Source organism: Hemitrygon akajei, chromosome 2, assembly GCF_048418815.1.
Source record: "Hemitrygon akajei chromosome 2, sHemAka1.3, whole genome shotgun sequence".
Taxonomy (NCBI): domain Eukaryota; kingdom Metazoa; phylum Chordata; class Chondrichthyes; order Myliobatiformes; family Dasyatidae; genus Hemitrygon; species Hemitrygon akajei.
In genome coordinates, this window is record NC_133125.1 from 170491529 (window position 1) to 170515917 (window position 24389).

At 47.0% G+C, this 24389-nt stretch overlaps 1 protein-coding gene across 1 annotated transcript; it reads right to left on the minus strand.

Moving 5' to 3' along the window:
• Positions 1-5499: 5499 nt before the first annotated feature.
• On the minus strand, positions 5500-23506 carry LOC140718477 (gamma-aminobutyric acid type B receptor subunit 1-like). The gene is made up of 8 exons (XM_073032322.1): positions 23379-23506; positions 22940-23056; positions 17953-18060; positions 15487-15580; positions 15230-15357; positions 12582-12710; positions 9731-9874; positions 5500-7884 (listed from the first exon to the last, which is right to left on the minus strand). Exons 1-8 carry the CDS (start codon positions 23475-23477, stop codon positions 7636-7638), a joined length of 1068 nt encoding a protein of 355 aa, XP_072888423.1. The 5' UTR covers positions 23478-23506; the 3' UTR covers positions 5500-7635.
• Positions 23507-24389: the final 883 nt, after the last annotated feature.

Sequence of the window (24389 nt, forward strand, 5' to 3'; positions counted from 1 at the left end):
TCTTTCAATCAAGCTGAAGCAGTAACAGTGGATTTTTAAAATTGTGGTTTAGTTATTGTGTACTGAGAATTTATCTGGAAAGTAGCCAATGTTTTCAAGGCCCCCGTTCTGACCTCAGGCATTCTCTCTTCTCTCCTTTCCCCTGGGGAGAAAATTCATAAAAGCCTGAGTACACGTACCAGCAGGCTCAAGGACAGCTTCAATCACATTGTTATCAGACTCTCGAATGGACCTGGTACGCTAAAGGAGAGCTCTTGATCTCTCAGTCTGCCTCACTGTAGCCCTTAGACTTTGCCTGCACTGCACTGTCTGAAAGTGAAAACACTATATTCTGCAGGTACCGTGTACCATGCAATATACCGCAGTGCACTGTGGTCTGGAGGACTGTTGTTTCATTTGGTTGTATATACCTACAGTCAGATGACAATAATACTTGAATCTGAACTCAATGTACTTGTGTAAGGCTGATCTGGTGGGTACACTGCAGCGAGTTGGGTTTGTTATTGATGTGTGTTCCCAGATGCAGTGGAAAAACATTGTGTGCTATCCAGACAGATCATGCCATATGTACTGTAAGTACATTGAGTTCAAGTACTTCCTTATTTTTCTTTTATTTCAGAAGATTTGTCTTATTTCTTTTTTTATGGAACATTTGGCAAATCTTCATTGCACCTGAGTTCAGTAAGTGTTGAGATGCTCAGAGGGAGAGGGCATCGGTTAACCAGAGATCTCGGGAGAGGAGGAGAGAACCATCATCCCCCATGGACAGAAGGCTTCATGGCGCTGTTGGTTAAACAGAAGTTTGGCATGTTGTCCATCAGCAAACATTGAGAATAGAGCAAACACGAGGAAATCTGCAGATGCTGGAAATTCAAACAACACACACAAAATGCTGGTGGAACACAGCAGGCCAGGCAGCATCTATAAGGAGAAGCACTGTCGACGTTTTGGGCCAAGTCCCTTCATCAGGACTAACTGAAAGGAAAGATAGTAAGAGATTTGAAAGTAGGAGGGGGAGGGGGAAATGCAAAATGATAGGAGAAGACCGGAGGGGGTGGGGTGAAGCTGAGAGCCGGAAAGGTGATTGGCAAAAGGGATACTGAGCTGGAGAAGGGAAAGGATCATGGGATGGGAGGCCTAGGGAGAAAGAAAGGGGGAGGGGAGCACCAGAGGGAGATGGAGAACAGGCAGAGTGATGGGCAGAAAGAGAGAAAAAAAATAAACAGCTGAATATGTCAGGGATGGGGTAAGAAGGGGAGGAGGGGCATTAACGGAAGTTAGAGAAGTCAATGTTCATGGAGGCTACCCAGCTGGTATATAAGGTGTTGTACCTCCAACCTGAGTGTGGCTTCATCTTGACAGTAGAGGAGGCCATGGATAGACATATCAAAATGGGAATGGGATGTGGAATTGAAATGTGTGGCCACTGGGAGATCCTGCTTTCTCTGGCGGACAGAGCGTAGGTGTTCAGCGAAACGGTCTCCCAGTCTGCGTCAGGTCTCACCAATATATAAAAGGCCACACCAGGAGCACCGGACACAGTATACCACACCAGCCGACTCACAGCTGAAGTGTCGCCTCACCTGGGAGGACTGTCTGGGGCCCTGAATGGTGGTGAGGGAGGAAGTGTAAGGGCAGGTGTAGCACTTGTTCTGCTTACAAGAGTCTTGGGACATTATGTTGCAGTTGTACAAGATGTTGGTGAGACTGCAGTTCAAGTGTTGGTTCCAGTTTTGGCTACTCGGCTATCATCAAGATGGAGAGAGGGCAGAGATTTACCAGCATCAAGCCAAAACTCAAGGACCTGAGTTATAAGGAGGGTTGGGCATGGTAACACTTCTATTCCTGGGAACTTAGGACATTATGTGGTTAACTTCCAGAAGTGTATAAAACAATGAGGCTCCACACAGTCTTCAGAGAAGTGGAACTAAAGACCAGAGGGCAGAGGTTTAAGGTGAAAGTTTAAAAGGGACCTGAGGGGTAACTTGATGCAATTGCAGAGTGAACTGCCAGAGGAAGTGGGTGAGGCAGGTATGCACACATTCTATGGGAACTTGGCGGGTCAGGTAGCATCTATGGAGGGGAATAAATAGTAAATGTTTTGGGCTGAGACCCTTCATCAGGGCTCAATATTCATCAAAACATTAGATGAACATCGATGTTAATTGTTGAACATTGAAATCTTTAGAACAAGATCAGGGCTTGTTAATGAGAGAGTTCAGAGGAGAATGGCCAGACTAGTTCAAGCTGAGAGAAAGGTGACAGTAACTCAAATAACCACTCACTACAAGAGTAGTGTGCAGAAGAGCATCCCTGAACACACAGCATGTTGAACCTTGAAGTGGATGGGCTATAGCAACAGAAGATCATGGACGTACATTCAGGAACTCTCTGTTGAACTAAGAAGCTTTTGGAACAGACATCAGAATTGAATATTCTGCCCTTTGAATACTCTACCAGTTGGGATGTGCTACCATTGTAAATACGCAATTCTGCAAATTTAACTGACTATATTCAAGATGCTAAAGTTCAGCAGGTGATTATAACCATTGAAACTATAGTTACTTTTTTATTATGAACACGAGATTCTGCACATGCTGGAAATCCAGAGTAACACACACAAAATGCTGGAGGAACTCAGCTGGCCAGGCAGCATCTATGGAGGGGAATAAATAATTGACGTTTTGGGCTGAGACCCTTGGTTAGAGTTTATTGTTATTGGTGTGTTTAAGAGGCACACAAACATTTGTGTCAGCAGAGTGAGATTCTTGTGGACTATCTTTCCTGAAGGTTTGCTGTATTACAGAGACTTGGATGGCTCAGGGGCAGGAATGGCTACTTCGTGCTAGGCTTCAGATGTTTCAGAAAGGTCAGGGAGGGAGGCAAAAGAGGTGAGGGCGTGGCACTGTTGATGAGAGATAGTGTCATGGCTGCAGAAAAGGAGGAAGTCATGGAGGGGTTGTCTGCAGAGTCTCTGGGTGCAAGTTAGGAATAGGAAGGGGTCAATAACTATTGCATGTTTTTTTTTTTGGACCACCCAATAGTAACAGGGACATCGAGGAGCAGAAAGGGACACAGATTCTGGAAAGAAGTAATAACAGGGTTGTTCTGGTGGGAGATTTTAATTTCCCAAATATCGATTGGCATCTCCCTACAGTGAGGAGTTTAGATGAGGTGGAGTTTGTTAGGTGTGTTCAAGAAAGATTCTTGACACAATATGTAGATAAACCTACAAGAGGAGAGGCTGTACTTGATCTGGTATTGGGAAATGAACCTGGTCAGGTGTCAGATCTCTCAGTGGGAGAGCATTTTGGAGATAGTGATCACAATTCTATCTCCTTTACCTTAGCATTGGAGAGTGATAGGAATAGACAAGTTAGGGAAACGTTTAATTGGAGTAAGGTGAAATATGAGGCTATCAGGCAGGAACTTGGAAGCATAAATTGGAAACATGTTCTCAGGGAAATGTACATAAGAAATGTGGCAAATGTTCAGGGGGTATTTGCGTGTGGTTCTGTGTAGATATGTTCCAATGAGACAGGGAAAGGATGGTCGGGTACAGGGACCGTGGTGTACAAAGGCTGTTGTAAATCCAGTCAAGAAGAAAAGAAGAGCTTATGAAAGGTTCAAAAAACTAGATGATGATAGAGATCTAGAAGATTATAAAGCTAGCAGGAAGGAGTTTAAGAATGAAATTAGGAGAGCCAGAAAGGGCTATGAAAAGGCGGGTAGGATTAAGGAAAACCCCAAGGCATTCTACAAGTATGTGAAGAGCAAGAGAAGAAGACGTGAGAGAATAGGACCAATCGAGTGTGACAGTGGAAAAGTGTGTATGGAAGCAGAGGAGATAGCAGAGGTACTTAATACTTTGCTTCAGTATTCACTATGGAAAAAGGATCTTGGCGATTGTAGGGATGACTTGCAGTGGACTGAAAAGAGGATGTGCTGGAGCTTTTGGAAAGCATCAAGTTGGATAAGTCACCGGGACCAGATGGGATGTAACTCAGGCTACTGTGGGAAGCAAGGGAGGAGATTGGTGAGTCTCTGGCGATGATCTTTGCACCATCAATGAGGACGGGAGAAGTTACGGAGGATTAGAGGGTTGCAGATGTTGTTTCCTTATTTAAACAAATTCATGAAGGCAGAGCCGTAGATGTAGTGTATATGGATTTTAGCAAGGCAATTGATAAGGTACCCTATGCAAGGCTTATTGAGAAAGTAAGGAGGCATGGGATCCAAGGGGACATTGCTTTGTGGATCCAGAACTGGCTTGCCCACAGAAGGCAAAGAGTGGTTGTAGACAGATCATATTCTGAATGGAGGCTGGTGACCAGTGATGTGCCTCAGGGATCTGTTCTGGGACCCCTACTCTGTGATTTTTATAAATGACCTGGATGAAGAAGTGGAGGGATGAGTTAGTAAATTTGCTGATGACACAAAGGTTAGGGGTGTTGTGGATAGTGTGGAGGGCTGTCAGAGGTTACAGCGGGACATTGATAGGATGTAAAGCTGGGCTGAGAAGTGGCAGATGGAGTCCAACCCAGATAAGTGTGAGGTGGTTCATTTTGGTATGTCAAATGTGATGGCAGAATATAGCATTAATGGCAAGAGTCCTGGCAGTGTGGAGGATCAGAGGGATCTTGGGGTCCGAGTCCATAGGACACTCAAAGCTGCTGCGCAGGTTGACTGTGTGGTTAAGAAGGCATATGGTGTATTGGCCTTCATCAATCGTGGAATTGAATTTAGGAGCCGAGAGGTAATGTTGCCGCTAGCTATGGTCAGACTCCACTTCGAGTACTGCGCTCAGTTCTGGTTGCCTCACTACAGGAAGGATGTGGAAGCCATAGAAAGGGTGCAGAGGAGATTTACAAGGATGTTGTCTGGGTTGGGGAGCGTGCCTTATGAGAATAGGTTGAGTGAACTCGGCCTTTTCTCCTTGGAGCGATGGAGGATGAGTGGTGACCTGATAGAGGTGTATAAGATGATGAGAGGCATTGATCGTGTGAATAGTCAGAGGCTTTTTCCCAGGGCTGAAATGGCTAGCATGAGAGGGCACAGTTTTAAGGTGCTTGGAAGTAGGTTTGGAGATGTCAGGGGTAGGTTTTTTTTAATGCAGAGAGTGATGAGTACGTGGAATGGGCTGCCAGTGGTAGTGGTGGAGGCGGAAACGATAGGGTCTTTTAAGCGACTCCTGGATGGATACATGGAGCTTAGAAAATTAGAGGGCTATAGGTAAGCCTACGTAGTTCTAAGGTAAGGTCATGTTTGGCACAGCTTTGTGGGCTGAAGAGCCTGTATTGTGCTGTAGGTTTTCTATGTTTCTATGAATAAAGACTTTAATATTCTCAGTTACAGCTTCTGTGTGGCTTGGTTGTAGTCAGTCAGAACACCAATGCCTGTAGTCTTGTGTCCAGTGTTACTTAGACCATGATTAAGAGTCCTGCCTCTTTCTGGCTGTTATTAATACTACACCAGGAACTTCAAGCCACTGTAACAGAATAGAGGGTAACACTTTTATTATAAACACGTCCTTGTTGGCTACAGTGAATGAAACCATCCATGCATCTTGTGAGTGCAAATTCTAAGTGGTCAGTGCGAGTTACAACATGGGAAACAATCACCACTCACTTTGTAATGCGGAACGATACAGGTTGGTGAGCCCACCCTGACAACCGGTAGCTTGTACGGTCCGAGACGGCGCGAACGAGAATCGGAGGGGACAGGTAACATTCTAACGCATAGGCAGATCTGCAATGGGGGGGGGGGGGGGACGGGACAGGGGGCACTACGGGCGAGGACGCGTGCTTTTTGCCCCCTCCCCCGTCTTGTGTATTGCCAAATTCAAATCGACGGGTTGGGTGTGTTGGCGCCAATCTGCAGTCCCCCCTCCCACTCTGCCCACATTTCACAACCCACCCAGACTGTCAGAGCTGAGTCGATACTGTTCATGTTCCACATTTCCTTTGGGTGGTTCCTCTCCCAGCTGGGACACGGTGGGGGGGGGGCATCTTCATTAAATCTCCCCTCGGAGGTGAGTCTGACCGCACTGATTCACCTGTGTTCCCTTCACGATATCGTCTTCCACAGGATGAAGAAACCATTTCTCAGAAATGACCTGAGCTGTAAACCTCCACCCCCACTCTCACCCTGGTCTCCTGACGCCACCCCTCTGTTGCAGATGAAGCCTACGGCGACTGGAGGTGTCGCAGCCCCAGGGCCTCACGCTGAACTCGGCACTGTCCGGTGCTAGAAGTGGGCGCTTATCTACCTTTCTGGCTTTGTTTCAGGCTTTCTAACATCTGCGGGGTTTTGCTTTCTTCTTGCCCTAGTTGGATGATAGGGGAGAGGACGGCAGATCATGCATAAAATTTACTGCATCAGTCTGCACTAAAGTTATAAGGTCACCCCGACAGTGTAACATTAAAACTGAGGAGATTCTCTGAATGTAACTCTAAATCCGGCCGCGAGCTAATCTGGAGAAGTCCTTCATAAATGTTGTACATAAGTCAGATGTAATTACAGTTAACGTATCAATTACAACTACAACCCACATGGGGTAGTGAAGTCCTCGGTAAATTTTATACTCTAGTCAGCTGTAGTTACAGTTAACGTTTCAATTACAACCACAACCCACGAGGGGGCAACATCGTCCCTGTTCTCGTTCCCCAGTGTCAATGGCAGAGCTGGAGCAAAACTCGCTTCACGCTGACCGGGCGGGCGACCTTGGCCAGAGGTGCAACACCAGAAAGACCCGACACGGCCCAGAAAGGGAAGGGCTGCTCCTGGAACCGACAGGGATTCATCCCTCAACACCTTTCACTCCCACCCTCGAATCATTTCGGAAAGAATGTGGGTATGGGGCGATGATCCCAATCGCAGAGGGGAAAACTAGAGTGGTTGAAGCGCGTTCAAAGGGGCCCTGGAGGCTGGCGACTGGATGGATATGGAGGTGGCCCTTCTGGGTCATACAGGCCAGTAAGGACAAGGACATATTCCTCTGGATATATGTTTAGTTATATCATAAACATAGGGACAGTTCCTCCGAATTTATGGATAAGTTACACTGTAAATATTGGGGCATTTTTTCTGGTTTTACGGAAAAGTTACATCGTAAACACAGGCACAGATTGTCTAGTACACTGGTCAGTAAGCGGGTAAGCACAGGGACGGTTCCTTAGGATTTACAGGGCATTTAATTCGCAAACAGGGGGAGACTGTCAGCATTGCGGATCAGCTACTTTGTAAAACGGGGACAACCCTCTGGCTTTATGGGTTAGTTGCATCGTAAACACATAGTTCCTCAGTTATAGAAATCAGTTGCAAGGTTAACACATGATTGTAAACGGGGCGGGGGTTCCTGATTTTGCTTTGAACATGAAAAAAACGAGGACTCATTTCCTCTTTAAGATTAAACCCTGCATGTTAACAGTCGAGCACAGCCGCGGGCGTGATCTGGGGTTGTGGCTGGTGCGAGGAGGTGTTGGGAGGGTTCGACTGGACGTCTCGGTCCGGTTCTGAGTGAGTGGGAGATAGTGAATAGTCCAATCATTTCCTGACCAGTGCGGAGCTTCGCCGGGCCCTCTAGTCGAGGGGCGCCATTGATTCCGGGACCTGCCGCCACGCCGGGCCCCACCGTCACTTGTAGAGCAGGTGGACCCTGCTACCCTCGCAGTTGTTCCTGCCGAGCTTGCTGCCCTGCTCGGACGAGACCAGGCACTTGACTAGGGGCATGTGGGGCTGGTAGAGCGAGGGCACGGTCCCCGCCGAGTTGCCGTAGTGATTGTCGGCGAGTGTCTCCTTGGCCGCGCCGGAGGGCCGTCTCCGCGACCTCAGCTGCTGTCGCTCGTGGAGCTGCTGCCGCAGTTCGGAGATCCGCTCTTCCTTCTGCATCGGAGGAAGAGAGTTAGGCAGAAGTGATTTCAACATTTAGTTATCAGACTGTGACACACAGACGCAGAATCTGGCCATTCAGCCCATCGAATCTGCGCCACCATTCCATGACTGATTTACTATCCCTCCCTCTGAACACCATCCTCCTGTCTTCTCCCGATAACCTTTGACGCCTCGACTGATGAAGAACCAACCAACCGCAGCTTTAAATACATGCAATGAGTTTGTGCTAGTTATTTCCTCAGATTCACTACCCCACCCCCGTCCAGAAAAATATTCTTCCTCCTCTCCTCTATTCCACGGCTGTGCCCTCTCGTCCTAGACTCCACTATTGGAAACATCATCTCCACATCCACTCTATCCAGGCCTTTCAATATTCAATAGGTTTCAATGAGACCTAGGCTAGGTTGCTAGGATATCAGGTGAGGAGGGGGGATATCCTGTATAGAGAGGGGAGAGGAAATATTTGGAATAGAGAGGGGGGGGATATCCAGTATAGAGAATAGAGGGGAGTTATCCCGTATAGAGATATCCAGTATAGAGAGGGGAGGGGAGGGGAGATATCCGGTATAGAGAGAGGGGAGGGGAGAGTTATCTGGTATAGAGAGGAGGGGGGAGATATCTGGTATAGAGAGGAGGGGGTGGGGATATCTAGTATAAAGAATAGAGGGGAGTTATCCCATATAGAGATATCCGGTATAGAGAGAGGGGAGGGGAGAGTTATCTGGTATAGAGAGGGGAGGACAGGGGAGATATCCGGTATAGAGAGGACAGGGGAGATATCCGGTATAGAGAGGGGAGGGGAGATATCCGGTATAGAGAGGAGGGGGAGATATCCGGTATAGAGAGAGGGGAGGGGAGAGATATCTGGTATAGAGAGGGGAGGACAGGGGAGATATCCGGTATAGAGAGGGGAGGGGAGGGGAGATATCCGGTATAGAGAGGAGGGGGAGATATCCGGTATAGAGAGGGGAGGACAGGGGAGATATCCGGTATAGAGAGGAGGGGGGAGATATCCGGTATAGAGACAGGGGAGGGGAGAGTTATCTGGTATAGAGAGGGGAGGACAGGGGAGATATCCGGTATAGAGAGGACAGGGGAGATATCCGGTATAGAGAGGAGGGGGGAGATATCTGGTATAGAGAGGAGGGGGTGGGGATATCCAGTATAGAGAATAGAGGGGAGTTATCCCATATAGAGATATCTGGTATAGAGAGAGGGGAGGGGAGAGTTATCTGGTATAGAGAGGAGAAGGGGAGTGGTGGGATAGGGGCTGTTGGGTGTTTGGTGGACTGAGGAGGGGTGAAGGATGACGGAAGGATGGAGCCAGGTTTTGTGGAGGTGGGGGAAAGGGGGATGAGACAGGAGCAGAATGAAGCCATTCGGCTGATCGAAGCTGCTCTGCCTTTTGGTCTTGGCTGATTTATTTTCTCTCTCTACCCCATTCTCCTGCCTTCTTCCTGTAACCTTTGACGCTCATGCTAATCCAGAATATAGGAACCTCCTCTTCAGATATACCCAATGGCTTGGCCTCTGCATCCACAGATTCACCTCATCTGTTCCTATTCCGGGGCTGTGCCCTCTCATCCTGGACTCTCACACTAATGGAAACATTCTCCCCTCTCATTCTTCGAAACTCAGAGCTCCCCACACGTTAGTCCTTTCATTCCTGGGATCATCCTTGTAAACATCCTCCGGACCCCCTCCAATGCCAGCACCTTCTTTCTTAGATAAGGGGTCCAAAACTACTGACAATGCTCTATCGCCTCATAAAGTTTTGCTCTGGAGTTACGAATCTGCAGTGCTTACGCTGACAGACACCCCGTGTGCTGCCCCTCACCTCCGCAATGATCTTTTCCAGCTCCCTGTTCTCCTTCTCCAGCTGCCGTGACTTCTCCTCATCGTTATTGTTGGTCGACGAGCCCGTCTTCATAGTGTCCTGCTGCTCGGACTGCCACTCTCCTCGTGTTATCAACCTCCGCATCTGCAGGGAGACACAAGCGCACAGATCAATGTGCAGAGAATGGAGGGATCAGGGCATTGTGTCGGCAGAAGGCCCTGTTCCTGTGCTGTCAGTGGAGTGAGGCTGTAGAGAGGAGGTCTCATATTTGCTTACTCCCTTGTGGTACAACTTTATTAGACTTTGGCTAGGCCACAGCTGGCATTCTGGGTGCAGTTCTGGTCACAATAGGAAGAAAGTGTTTCCTCTGGAGAGGTTGCAAAGGAGAATCACCAGGATGTTGCTAGGATGGAGTGTTTCAGTTATGAGGAGAGACTGGATGGTTTAGATTCCCTGGAATGGCGGGGGTGGGAGGGAAGAATCTGGAAGAGGTGTACGAAATTGCGAGAGACATAGATAGGGGAGGTAATAGAAAATTGCTCTCTATAGAAGTGGTATCTAAAGCAGTTGGGATGTTTTGTTGCAATCATATAAGATGATGGAGAGGCAGCATTTAGAATATCGTGTTCAGTTTCAGACACCCTGCTGTCATGCAGCTGGGAAGAATGTAGAGGAGATTGACGAGGATGTTGCTGGATTCTGGGAGACTGAGTTATGGAGGAAACTTAAGCAGGCTGGGACTATCTTCACTGGAGTGTAGAAGGCAGATGGGTGACCTTATAGAGGTGTATAAAATCATGGGGTCAAGGCTCCCAGTCTTCTTTCCAGAATAGGGTATAGGTCTAAGGGTGAGAGGGGAGAGGAACTCTTCCATCCAGAGGATGGTCAATAGGTGAAATGAGCTGTCAGAGGAAGTGGTAGAGGTGGGTACATTAACATGGATAGGATATGTTTAGAGCAGGGGTTCTTAACCCTTACAATGAACCAAGGGGTTTGTAGACCCCAGGATACGAATGCCTGGTAAACAGGGATATAGGACAGTTGCAGGCAAAGGACTGGTTTAGATCAGCAGGGACCTAATTGGGTGAAGGACCTACTTCGATGAATCTGTGGGGAAATTAGAGTGGGGTAAGGTGTAAGAGGTTTAGAGGGCATCTAATGAAGAGGTTTTTCACTCAGAGGGTGCTGGAATCTGGAATGCATTGCTTGAGGGGCAGTGGAGGCAGAGACTCTCATGATGTTTGAGGTATCTGAATGAGCACCTGAATTGCCAGGCTGAGAAGGCAATGGACAAAGTACTGGCAATTGGAATTAGTGTAGATAGTGATTGATATGAATAAGATGGACCTGCTGCTCTGTTGTCTGCTTTATGAGAGTGAGGCCATTCACCCCATTGAGTCTATGCCAGCTCCCAGAGTAGTCCCACCCCACCAGTGTGGCCTACTCCCTCTCATCTCCCCCACTTTTTTTCTCGTCCTTGAATGAACAAATTGAAATTACCCTGGTTCCGCACCTACAATGAAGTTGAACGTGTAGTGTGGAGCTCCCGTTGTGACTCATGGATGGGACAATCTTGCATTTGTGTAGCAAATATCCAAATGCGGTCTGACTGGAGTTTTATAAAGCTACAAATTAACCCTAAATTTTGGGTTTAAAGTCTCAACTAATAAAGGCAAGCAAGCCATATGTTTGCTTTTCCATCCTGGGCAGCAACTTTCAATGAATGAACACCCATTGCCTGCACGTGATCCGTATCCCTACATTCTCCACACATTCATCTGCCTAAGAGTTTCTGAAATGTCACTGACCTTCCAGGTTGTTGTAACCCCTGAACCCAGGTAAATATCGTGTAAATCTTTCTTTTCTTACTGACTAATGTTAATGTATATTTTTAAACACGGTAACTGTGCACTGTTCTCTATCTTGACCTTGACTCTTGACCTCACAATCTGTCTCATCGTGACCTTGCACCATATTGTCTGTCTACACTTCACTTTCTCGGTAACTGTAACACCCTATTCTACAATCTGTTACTGCTTGTCCTTGTCCTCCCTCAAAGCACTATTCTGACACACGGGAGGGGGGCACGGTTAGCGCAATCCTTTACAGTGCCAATCGAAGGTTTGATTCCCACCTCTGTCTGTAAGGAGATTTTACATTCTCCCTGTGGTTTCCCCCCCAGGTGCTCTGCTGTCCTCCCACATCCAAAGGGTTAGGGTCAGTAAGTTGTGGGCACGCTATGTCGGAGCCAGAAGTGTGGCAACACTCGTGAGGTGCCCACAGCACATTCTCAGACCTTGTTGGTCGTTGACGCAAACGATGCTTTTCACTCTATGTTCCGAAGTACGTTTGACAAATGAAGCAAATCTTTAATGAAATGATTGGGATGAATAAATGGCTTTCACTGAACCTCTGTAGGCATGAGAATAATAAACCAATTTACCGATTTACCAATATAACATTAACGTAGTTTTTCGTGTAGGCTTGAATTCTATCCCTGTTCAAATCAGCCCTGGTGCTTTGCATTTTATGAGTTCATTTACATATTTTTAATGACCTGTGTATCTGTCATTCCCCCCTTTTAGTTGGTTACTTTGCAAGTACAAATCTTCCTGCAGAATGCAACACCTCACTCTGGTTAATTTGCAATTCTGCATGTTCATATATAGTCCCAATCTTCCTCTGACTCAACACCGTGATGTCACCTTCCTCCACCACTCCCTTGTGCTCCCAGCACGGATGGCCCCCCTGGGCTCAGTGACACCTCCGGGGTTCACCTGCAAGCAGGCAGGTCCAACCCTCAGTCTGGGTTCCTCTGGGGAAGGGCTGAGGGCAGAAGGGAGTCACAAACCTTTGGGACGAAGAGAACCACCAGGGTGATGTAGACGGAGAACACGACGGCGAGGGAGGCAAAGGCGAAGGCGGCATCCTGCTGGCTGCTGACGATCATGGTCACCGGGGCCGTGATCATACAGAGCACCTGGAGAGGAGGAGAGCAGAGTAGGGAGGGGAGGGGGCGGGGGAGAGGAGATGAGGAGAGGGAAGGGTTAAAAAAGGGTGCGAGTGAAAGATGGAGAGAGAATGGGAGAGGGAGGGTGAGGGTGAAAGGTGGAGAGAAAATGGGAAAGAGAGAGGGAGGGCGAGATGGAGGGGGATGGGTTGAGGGAGAAGGGCAGAGAGAGAGACAAACAGAATAAAAGAGAATGAGAATAGGATTAAGGGAGGGAGAATGGAGAAGAGCAAGAGGGAGAGGTGGGGGAAAGGAGAGGGAAGAGGATGGGGGAGAGGGGAGAGGGAGATTAGCCCATGTCATAAAATACCTTCATTTACATAGCATCTTGTTGACCTCTCAAGAACATGAGAAAATAGGAATAGTGAAGGCCACTTGACCACCTTTCAAAGCGATTATGACTTATCTATGCTTGCCTCTTCTCCTCTTCTGTGCCATTACCCAAAAAACCAACAATTCCTCGATCTTTCAAATAAGTATTTCTCTCCACCTTATCAATATCTAATTCCAGCTTCCTTGGACAGATAATTCAAGAACTTCATCACCGTCGGAATGAAGACATTTCTGAACACCTCAGTGTAAAGGACTGCCTCTCCTCTTCAATGTAACCACGTCCCTTTGTTCATGACTGCTGGAAACATTTTAACATCTATCCTGTCAATCCCTCTTGGTCTTGGATTGGTTTAAGGGGATTATATATAGAATAATATATTCTGGGAGTGAGTTACAGGCTGGGATCTAATCCGGGGCTTCAGGGGAGTTTATACATAGAACAATGGAACCCCGGGAGTGAGTTAGAGTTCCAGTGGTGTGCTTTGGCACAAGTGGAATATGGATCGTGCCGGCAAATGGGGTAAGTATGGGTGAGTTGGGATGAACGTTGTAGGTGAAGGACTAGTTTCTGTGCTGTTCGACTCTACAACTGGATTTCAAAGATTGTGATACTCATGCTGGTAGACTCCAGCCTGACGGGAATTTGCTTGTCATCCAGAATGTCTCCTGTTTCTCACACCAGCCTTCCCCCTGCTCAGTGCCCTCACTCCTGACCCTACCAAGGTCACAAGATGACTGGAGACAGTACCAAGTTACACAGCAAATTAACTAGCTGCTTTGAAGGAACAGATTCTGACACATAATGGGTCTCTGGGGATGCTTTAATACAGAGTTCCTTGAGAAATTATGGGGCTCTATCACAATCTATATCTATTTATGGGTTCTCTGTAGGAAATTACAAGATTTCTAATTGATCTGTAGAATCTGTCGGGTATTTATGAGGTTTTAATGGATCTATTCGGGGTGGCAGGGTGGGGATACGTCTCTACCAGAGGAGGTGTGAAGTGCTCCTTCCCTCTGCCAGTCTGCAGGTCACCCTCGGGCAAGGTGCAGCACCTGATTAGCCCCTCAATCAGGGTCATGTGAAGCCATGGGGAGCAGGTAGTGGATGGTTGTACGAGCAGCTAGTATGTATCACAAGACCTGGTTATGTGACCACTGACAGCAGGCAGACAATCTGTGATGAGTATTGGTAAAGGCTGGTGTCACCTGTCTTGTAAAGACACTGCCAGAAGAAAGCAATAACAAACCATTAAAATTTGCCAAGAATAATCTATAGGATTTCCCTGGGGATCTGTGGGGGTTTCCTTGAATCTATAATGTTTCTATGAGGATTTGCAGTGGGATTTTTAATGGATCTGTCAGATTTCTATGGGATCTTCACGCTTCTAATGAATCGATGGGGTTTCTATGGAAATTTGTCAAAATCTATGGGATTCTAATGGATATATGAATTATATAGGGATCTGCAAGATGGGTCTTGTAATGGATTTATAGGTTTCCATGGGGATTTTCAGGGATATGTGGGATCTGAATGGATCTACAGGGTTTCTATGGGGATCTGTAAGGATTGTCTATGTTCCTTGTGGATCTTCACTGTTTCCATGGGGACCTATGGTGATTTATATGCTTCTGCTAGATCCATTGGCCTTTGTAGGGATCTACAGGACTTCTAATGAATCTATAAGGCTTCCATGAAGATCTGTGGGGATCTAAGATGCTTCTGATGCTTTCTGTGGGGATCAATGGGGATTTTAATGGATATCTAGGGTTTCTGTGGGATCCATAAGGGTTCTAATGGTTTGTGCCCTTTTCCAATCCTGATCAGCCTGAAACATTGAGGTTTATTCCCTTCCATAGCCCCACACACGGAGTTCCTCTAGCACTTTGTGTGTGTTCTATTGGACCTATAGGTGAGCTACAGGGACCTACAGAGCTTCTAATGATCTCTATGGTATTTTATGGTGAACTACAGGGATCTAAAGGGCCTCTAGGGTTTCTAATGGGAAGCACCAGAGCAGGTGTCTAGAGGTTTGACCACATAAATGGAGAAGAAGGTGGGAGAGGATTGTGGGGGTGAGGGATTTCCGGAGATGAAGATCCAGGAATGGCTGGAGGTTGGGAAGGGATCTCCTAACCCTAACCCTAATGCTTACGGCCACGTTGTAGATGGCCATGCCCACGGCCCGGTGGTCGTTGATCTTCTCTGTGGAAACGCTCTTCGTCTCGTAGGCCAGGAAGATCCCCAGGAGGAGCAGCAAGCCCTTGTATCCATAAACAATTCCTGCAGGGCAGAGAGGGGAAAGGAGTTATGATAGGTGGGGTGCACTGCATTCAAGATGAGGAGGCAAGGAGTCAATGTCGAGGTGTGGCAGCCCCTCCCTTCCCCTCCACCTGTAACTAGGCCACTCACCGAGCCAGGTGTTCATCTTCTTGGAACTGCAGTGCTCCAGCTGTGGTAGGATTAGCACGTCCTGATCTCCGGCGGGAGCCTCTTTGGTGAACTCCTGCCGGGAGAAGCAGGCAGGAGATGTCAGGGTTTCAAATCCTGTCCCCAGCTGCCAAACCTCACCTAGACCCCCTGAATCAACCTCTTCCTGGCAATTGGCTTATTCACCCCACAGTGTCCTTCCATCAATGCCCAAACACAATAAAAACCCTTCTTGTTCTTCCACGCAGTCAGAGGGAGATTCTGGGCCCTTCAGCCCACCAAGTCTGTATCGTTATTAACCGCACATTTCCATTACCTCTACATCAGTCTCAGTTTATCCCTTCTATGTTTGCGATGGTGCCTACTACTCACCTGCAATTAGGAGGTAGCTGAGAATGGCCAATTAGCTCAGTATCACCCTAAAGGACTCCCATCTCCTGTTGAGTCAATGCGGGAAAAGGCTCTTAGGCCCAACTTGTCCTTGCTGACCAAAGTACTCATGAGTTAAGTCTAAACCTTTTCTATTCTTTGGAGAATGAAAGGAGACTTGATAGAGACTGCAACAGTTGGGTGTATAAAAGGAGGACGGGAGGATGAACACAGAGCCCTAGGACTTTGTCAAATAGTACAAGCTGAATCACCTGTAGCTCAACATCAGTACGACAAAGAAGATGATGATAGACTTTAGGAAGACTAAGCCTGCACTGCTCCCTGTTACTATTGATGGTGAGGACGTGGATATGGTGAGGAACTACAAGTACCTGGAGGTGCATCTGGGTGACAGACAAATGGAGCACCGACACAGAAGCTGTGTACAAGGGCCAGAGTCGGCTCTACTTCCTGAAGAAACTGAGCTCCTTTGGAGTATATAGGCCTCTTCTTCACATGTTCAACCTGTTGTCTGTTGTCAGCAGTACAATCTATTAAGCAGTGATGTGCTGGGGCAATGATAGTAACACAGGTGATGCCAACAGGCTCAATAAATTGATTAGAAAGCCTGGCTGTCAATGGAAATCAAATTGGGCACACTGGAGGCTGTGGTAGAACAAAAGGCCCTACAGAAAGTCCTGGCAATTTTGGACAATGTATCTCACCCTCTGCAAGCACCTTGGCTGAACAGAGGAGCACATATAGTAACAGACTAAGACAACTGTGCTGCTCCAAAGAGCGCTATGTGAGGTCATTCCTATTCTTGGCCATTGGGCTTTATAATGAGTCAACCTTTGACCGGGGAAGTGATGACTCCCCTCTTGTCAGACTGTTTGAGGTAACTTACTTATTTATTCTTTCTTACTTCTCTTCTAATATTAGTATATTTGTACACCTGTGTGCTTGTAATGCTACGGTGACACTGTAATTTCCTTTGTGATCAATAAAGTGTCCAGCTATCTGTAAGATGATAAGAGGAATAGATGGAGTGGACAGCCAGTGCCTTTATCCCAGGGTGGCAATGGCTAATATAAGAAGACATACTGTTAAAGTTTAAGTTGGCGCTGGAGTAGCACAGCGACGACTTGCTGGTAGCAAACAAAACTACTAACTTCTTTATTAATCACACATTTTCTCTAAAACGATCACTGCAATCAATAGCCTGTAACTTTTCTGTCAGAGTTGAGCTTTTGAACAGCTTGTACAACTTGGCATTTTTGCAGTGTGAACTAAAGTCTTGAAGCTGCAGGACGATTGTGGGGTGGCATGTATGGGCTGAATTGAGATGGTGGTGCCCAGGCCTGAGAGTGGGGAGCAATGCTCTGCACTGAACTGAGGCCATGGCCTGCAACTAACAGGCTCCTGGATCGTCTGCGACTGGCTTCCTGGCTGTGCGTTCACTCCCATCAGCTTCAGTTCTGAATGCTATTTGCTTACTTTTGTTGTTTGCACAATTCTCCTCCTGCAAATTGGGTCTTCTTTTTACTGGGTTCTGTTGGATTTCTGTGTTTTGTGGCTGCCTGTAAGGAGATGAACCTCAAGGTTGTGTATAGTGTATGTACTTTGATAATAAATGTACTTAGAACTTTGGAGGAAAGTATAAATCAGAGGTGAGGCTGTTACACTGAGAGCAGTGGCTCAGTGAAATACCCTGCCTGGGGAGGCAGGGACATTTAATAGACTCTTAGAGAGGCATATGGATGACAGAACAATGTAGGAGGAAGGGGTTAGATTGATCTTGGAGTAGATGAGCACAACATCGTGGGCTGAAGGGCCCGTACTGTTCTATATTCCATCTTCACATGCTTCTTAAACATTTTTTCTGTACACATCTCTACTTCTTCCTCATTCTATAGGCGCACCACTATCTGTTGCTCTTCTCCTAGTGGTGCACTCCTTCCCCAGATGCTCTACCTCTGTGTCAGGGGACACTCTGCTGCCATAGGTCCATTCCCCCTTTCCTTCTGAGCATCCCCCTGACACCGATACCCCGTAATGGGTCATACCCCCCGACCTCACCTCAACGGTGCGGTGAAGTGGGTCGACCAGCTGCCAGATGGCCAGGGTGATGATGTCGATGGCCAGCAGCACACTGACCGTGGCATACAGCTTCCAGGGCTCCAGGTGCTGCGGGAGAGCAGAGCGCAGTCAGTGTAAAAACTCAGGGTGAAAGAAGCTTAGTCACACCCACAAAGTTAGATGTGTAGCATTCTGTCCTCTACCCCGCTGCTGGGGCACTGTCCTCTCCCCCCATGGACCCAAAGTTGTCCTCTTTTTGCCCCTCTAGTGGTGTTTCCCACTGAGTACGGCAACCGATTAAATCTGCACGCACACACACACATGCACACGCGCACACACACACACATGCGCGTGCGCGCCTTGGGAAAAGTTCTTGTCTCCAGCACTGTCTACCCTCAACTCAAACACCAAATAAAACCATTCACATGCTTTTATTCCATAAACATATCTATTCCTGATGTACAAGGCTGTCTCTCACTATCCAGCAACAAGCAACCTGCTGGAGAAACTCAGCAGGTTGAGCAGAATCTGGGGGGTAAAGGAATTGTCAAAGTTTGGGTCAAATCCTGTATTAACACATTCTCCTGGAGGATGAGAGGAGAAGTAGGAGAGGAGAAGGATATAGGGGAGGTGGAGAGGGAGGGAGGGAGAGAAATAGAGCAGAGAGAGAGAGAGAGAGAGATGGAGTGAGAGAGGGACAGAAAGAGCAAGACAGTGAAATGGTCAGAGAGAAGGGGGGTGAGAGAGAGAGAAAGAGAGAAGAGAGGCAGAAAGATAAAAAGAAAGTGAGACAGAGTAAGTTGGAGGAGCCAGGGGAATAGAGAGAGGGAGAATGGCCCTTGTGGTATTGACCCCCACCCAGGAACCAACATGGCCACTATGAGCAGAGAGACCTCCTCTTGTGTTTCTCTTCACCTGTCCCAAATGGCGGACCTCTCACCCTGAGCCCCTTCCCCTAGCACCTTCACCAGTCTCCTTACACCCACCCTGCTGTCACTCTCATTCCAAGAACATGCCCCTCGAAATGACCCCTCATTCCTTGAAGTTACAGAGGACAAGGTGGAGGATCATTCACCTTCTTAGCAACCAGGGTGTGAGGACACCCCGTGTTTGCTGACTCTGTGGCCAGCAACATGGGGTCAGTTATTCTGGTACCTGATTGTTCTGGAACCCCTGGCATTCCAACATGGGACGCTCTTCAGTCGAAGTATGATCAGGCATCTGGAATGTGGGACAAGTGTGTGACCGAGGCTGGGAGAAAGCTGAGGAACATCAGGCGACAGTAATGCTGGCGTGTTTGTGTTCGGAGACGGTCTGGAGTGTTTTGGACTGGTTTATTATGGTCACATGTAACACAATATAGTAAAAAAATGTCTGTCTGCCATTCACTCAGGTCAACCATAAATATATTGAGGTAGTACCAAACTAGACTGCAGAATATAATATTACATTTATAGAGGAAGTGCAGTGCAGGCAGGTGAAAGGGCCAAGACAAAGTAGAATGGGAGATCAAGAGTTCATCTTTTGAACTTTGAAGAGTTTCATCTGAATACAGTGGGATAGAAGATGACCTTCAGTTTAGAGTTTAGTACTGTGTGTTTCAGACTTCTGTACCTTCTGCCCAAGAGTGAGAAGAGAGAATACCCAGGGTGGGAGGGGTTACATTGGCTGCTTTCCCGAGGCGGGAGGAGGTACAGACAGAGGAGATTCAGGGGAGGCCGATATTTAAGACCATAAGATACAAGAGCAGAATTAAGCACTTGGCCATCAAGCCAGCTCTGGCATTTCATCATGGCTGATGCAATTTTCCTCTCAGCCGCAATCTCCTGCCTTCTCCCCATGTCCTTCATGCTCTGACAAATCAAGAATCTATTAACCTCTGCCTTAAATATACACAAAGACTTGGCCTCCACAGCTGTCCGGCAAAGAATTCCACAGATGCACCACCCTCTGACTAAAGAAATTCCTCCTCTTCTCCATTCTAAAATGACACCTCTCTATTCTGAGGCAGTGTCCTCTGGTCTTAGACTCTCCCACCATAGGAAACATCCTCTCCACAACCACTCTATCAAGGCCTTTCACCATTCAATAGGTTTCAATGAGCTCACCCCCCATTCTTCTGAATTCTAGTGAATACAGGCCCAGAGCCATCAAACGCTCTTCATATGACAAACCGTTCAATCCTGAACCTCCTTTGAACCATATCCAGTTTCAGCACATCCTTTCTAAGATAAGGGCTCAAACCTGCTCACATTACTCCAAGTGAGGACTCACCTGTTCTTTATAAAGTTTCAACATTACATCCTTGCTTTTATATTCTAGTCCTCTTGATATGGATGCTGACATTGCATTTGCCTTCCTCACCACAGACTCAACCTGCAAGTTAACCTTTAGGGAATCTTGCACAAGGGCTCCCAAGTCTCTTTGCACTTCAGCTTTTTGTATTTTCTTTCCATTTAGAAAATAGTCAGCACATTTCTTTTTCTAAAGTGCATTGACCATACATGTCCTGACACTGTATTCCATCTGCCATTTCTTTGCCCATTCTATTAATCTGTTCAAGTCCTTATGCAGCCTCTCTACTTTCTCAAAACTACTTGCCCCTCCAGCTAACTTCATATCGCCTGCAAACTTTGGAACAAAACCATCAATTCCATTATCCAAATCATTGAAATATAATGTACAAAGAACTGGTCTCAACACACACTCCTGTGGAACACCACTAGTCACTGGCAGCCGACCAGAAAAGGCTCCCTTTATTCCCGTTCTTTGCCTCCTGCCAATTAGCCACTGCTTTATCCAGGCTAGAATCTTTCCTTGTGCTCGTAGCTTGTTAGGTAGCCTCATGTGTTTTACCTTGTCAAAGGCCTTCTGAAATTCCAAGTACACCACATCAACCTTTGGCTATCCTGTGTGTACGTACATTCTAACTGGCTTCTTTTCCTCACTCTCTTTATGTTCATTGAGTTGGTTAAAAACATTTGAGCAATGTGGGAAAAAGAGGTGAAATGAACTTGTGTTGAGGGACTGATAAGAGCAACATTCAATAGAATGATAGAGTCGTGCATCAAGTAAATAGTCCCTTCACCCATCTGGTCCATGCCAAAGTGCCCATCCTTGCTTGTCCATATACCTCTAAACATTTCCTATCCACATACCTACCCTTGCTTTTTAAATGTTTTAACTGTACCTACCTCTGCCACTACCTCTGGCAGCTGGTTCCATGTATCCACCAACCCTTGTCAAACAGTGGTCCTTCAGCTCCCCTTGACATCTTTTCTCTCTCACCTTAAACCTATGCCCTCTATACCTGTGATTAACCACCTTATCTATGCCCCACTTGTGGGCTACCCCTAGCACATCCCTCTAGGTGTGTTGGTTGTTAATGCAAACGGTGAATTTCACTGTATGTTTAGATGTACATGTGATAAGTAAATGCAAGTCTGAATTGGAATCTCACAATCTTGTACAGATATTCCTTTAGAAGGTCACCTGTCTGCCTCCAGGTAAAACAGTCCAAGCCTATCCAATCTCTCCTTATAACTCAAGCCCACCAGTCCTGGGAAACTGGCTAAGCAGGAGCTGCTTTGGGATCACCAGGACTTCACTGTATTTGATTATTTTCTCATCGCTGTGTAAACAGCGACTGCAGTGCCACTTCCAGCCACTGTATGGTGGTGCAACATAACTCCCGCCCTCATAGTAGCTGAAGTGGAGCAATGAACAAAAGATGCTGGATGAACTCAACAAGTCAGGCAGCATCAACGGAGGGAATGAGCAGTTGACATTTTGGCTGAGGTCCTTTGTCAGGACTCATGATGAAGAGCTTTGACCTGAAATGTCAACTGTTTATTCATCTTCATAGATCCCGCCTGACCTGCTGAGCTCCTCCAGCATATTTAGTGTGTTGTTCCGGATTTCCAGCATCTGCAGGATCTCTTGTGCTTTTAGCTAGAGTGGACACTTGTTAATAATATAATGTGGCTTTTAACTGTGATGCACTGCCAGATTGCAAGTCCTTTCACAGCACAGACAACTGCTAAATTTGCTAATCTGCTCGCCAAACTCTCTCTGATCAGTCATATACCAAGATCCCTTAGAACACGGGTTCCCGACCCTTTCTCATGCCATGGAGCCTGTATTAATGGGTTCCGTGGACCCCAGGTTGGGAACCACTGCCTCAAAGGGACAATGGTGCAGATAGGAGGAGGTGAGATGAGAGAAGCAAGGGAAAGAGGGTGATGGGAAGGGGCAGGCTGGAGGAGGGTTAGGGGTAGAGAGAGAGAGATTAGAAAATTTTTGAAGAAATAAAATATAGAAATGCAGAACATTGAGAGGCCACAACCTCAGATCAGAGGGATGTCCATTTAGAACTGATATGAGGAGAAATATCTTTAGTCAAAGGCTGGTGGATGTGTGGAATTCATTGCCACAGACTGCGGTGAAGGCCCAGTCATTGGGAATATTTAAAATGGAGGATGATAGGTTCTTGATTTAGTGAGGGTAACAGAAGTTACAGGGAGAGGGCGGGGTAATGGAGTTGCAAGGTACATTAAATTAACTATGATGGAATATTCGGGCAGATTTGATGGACTGAATGGCCTAATTATGCACTTAAGTCTTATGGTCTTATCCATAGACAAGTACAGCCCTTCGGCAAACAATGTCTGCACCCACCATGAGGCCAAATAAAACTAATCCCTTTTGCCTGAACGTGTTCCATATCTCCCTGTTAGGCTTGTTCATGTGCCTAACAGTCTCTTAAACACCCCGATCATGTCTACTTCCACTAGCTCAATGCATTGTGTAATGATTTGATCCACATGAAGCATATGCGAGACAAGTTTTTCACTGTATCTCGGTACATGTTAAACCTATTCTAATACCAGTTAAGAAGAAGAGATTGAACCAAGGGGAAAGAGTGGGTGTTGTGTGTCCGAGACCCTAAGTGACTGGGGATCCCCGAGTTCCCACACCCCCTCCCTACCTTCCGCTTCTCCTTCTTCTCCACCTTCTTGGTGAACACGGTGTGGACCCACCAGATCTTAGTGAACATGCTTCCATAGGCCAGGCTGAAGCCCAGACCCAGGAGCCATAGGCGAGCCTGCAGAAGAGAAGCACAATGAGCCAGGTTTACTATAGCCGGGCCGGTGGCACAGAGGGTACAAATGACGTCTCATGGCTCCTGGGGACCTGGGTTCGATCCCTGCCTCCGCCCCTGAATGTTCACCTGGGCTTCCCCCAGTCTGTGGGTGTTGGGTTACTGGGAATGGGACTGAAAGGAACCTTATTGAAAGGCCAATTGGCCTTGTGAGAGTGTGTGTAGAGGTGGAGGAGTGGATGGGGTTTAAGGATGAGGTTCACTTCATGCCCATTCCTTCCTTCCTCGTGGACCTCCCCTCCCCACGCCACCCCCAGCAACTCACCTGGCAGATGAGGGGGAAATGCCACTTGCGGATGTGGTAACCATCCAGACCAAGGGGGAACACGGCGGCCAGTGCCAAGGTGCAACCCACTGCTGTCATGTTGTTCAGGTAGGGCTGCGAGTTCTGGATGTACCTGGAATATGGGAGAGAGGGGTCAGTCACAGCATAGCTATACAACACCAACAACAACTGCAACAAAGCCAACAACAGCAACAATGCCAACTACAGCAATGCCAATGACAACAGCAATGACAACTACAGCAAAAACAATAGTAATGACAAATACAGCAATGATGCAGCAAGTTCACCAACAGAAACAATGCCAAATCAGCAACAACACCAACAAAAACAATGCCAACAGCAATGACACCAACATCAGCAATGACGGCAACAACACCAATCACTACAACACCAACAATGGCAACAACAATAATGCCAGCAATGTCAATGACAATAATACCAATAGTACAAACAACACCAACAATGGCAACAAAACCAACTGCACTAAAAATGCCACCAACAGTAATGACACCAACAGCAGTAACACCAATAACAGTAAAAAGAGTAACAGTGGCAACAACACCAACAATGGCCACAACTGCAACAGCACTAACAATGCCACCAACAGCAATGACACCAACAATTGTCACAACACCTACAACAACAACAACAACAACAACAACAACAACAACAGCAACAGCACCAACAATGGCAGCAACACCAACAATGAACACAACACCAGTGGCAAAAACAGCAATAATGGCAATGTCACTAACAGCAATAGGGGCAACAACAGCAACAATGGCAACAACACCAACAGCAACAGTGGCAACAACAGCAATGACAGCAAAAACTTCACCAACAGAACAACCATGCCAACAACTTTGCCAACTGCAACAATACCAGCAATGGTAACAACACCAACAAGAACAACAATGCCAATAGCAACACCAATGATAATACCAACAACAGCCACAATGCATCAACAGTAACAAATCCAACAGCCACAAT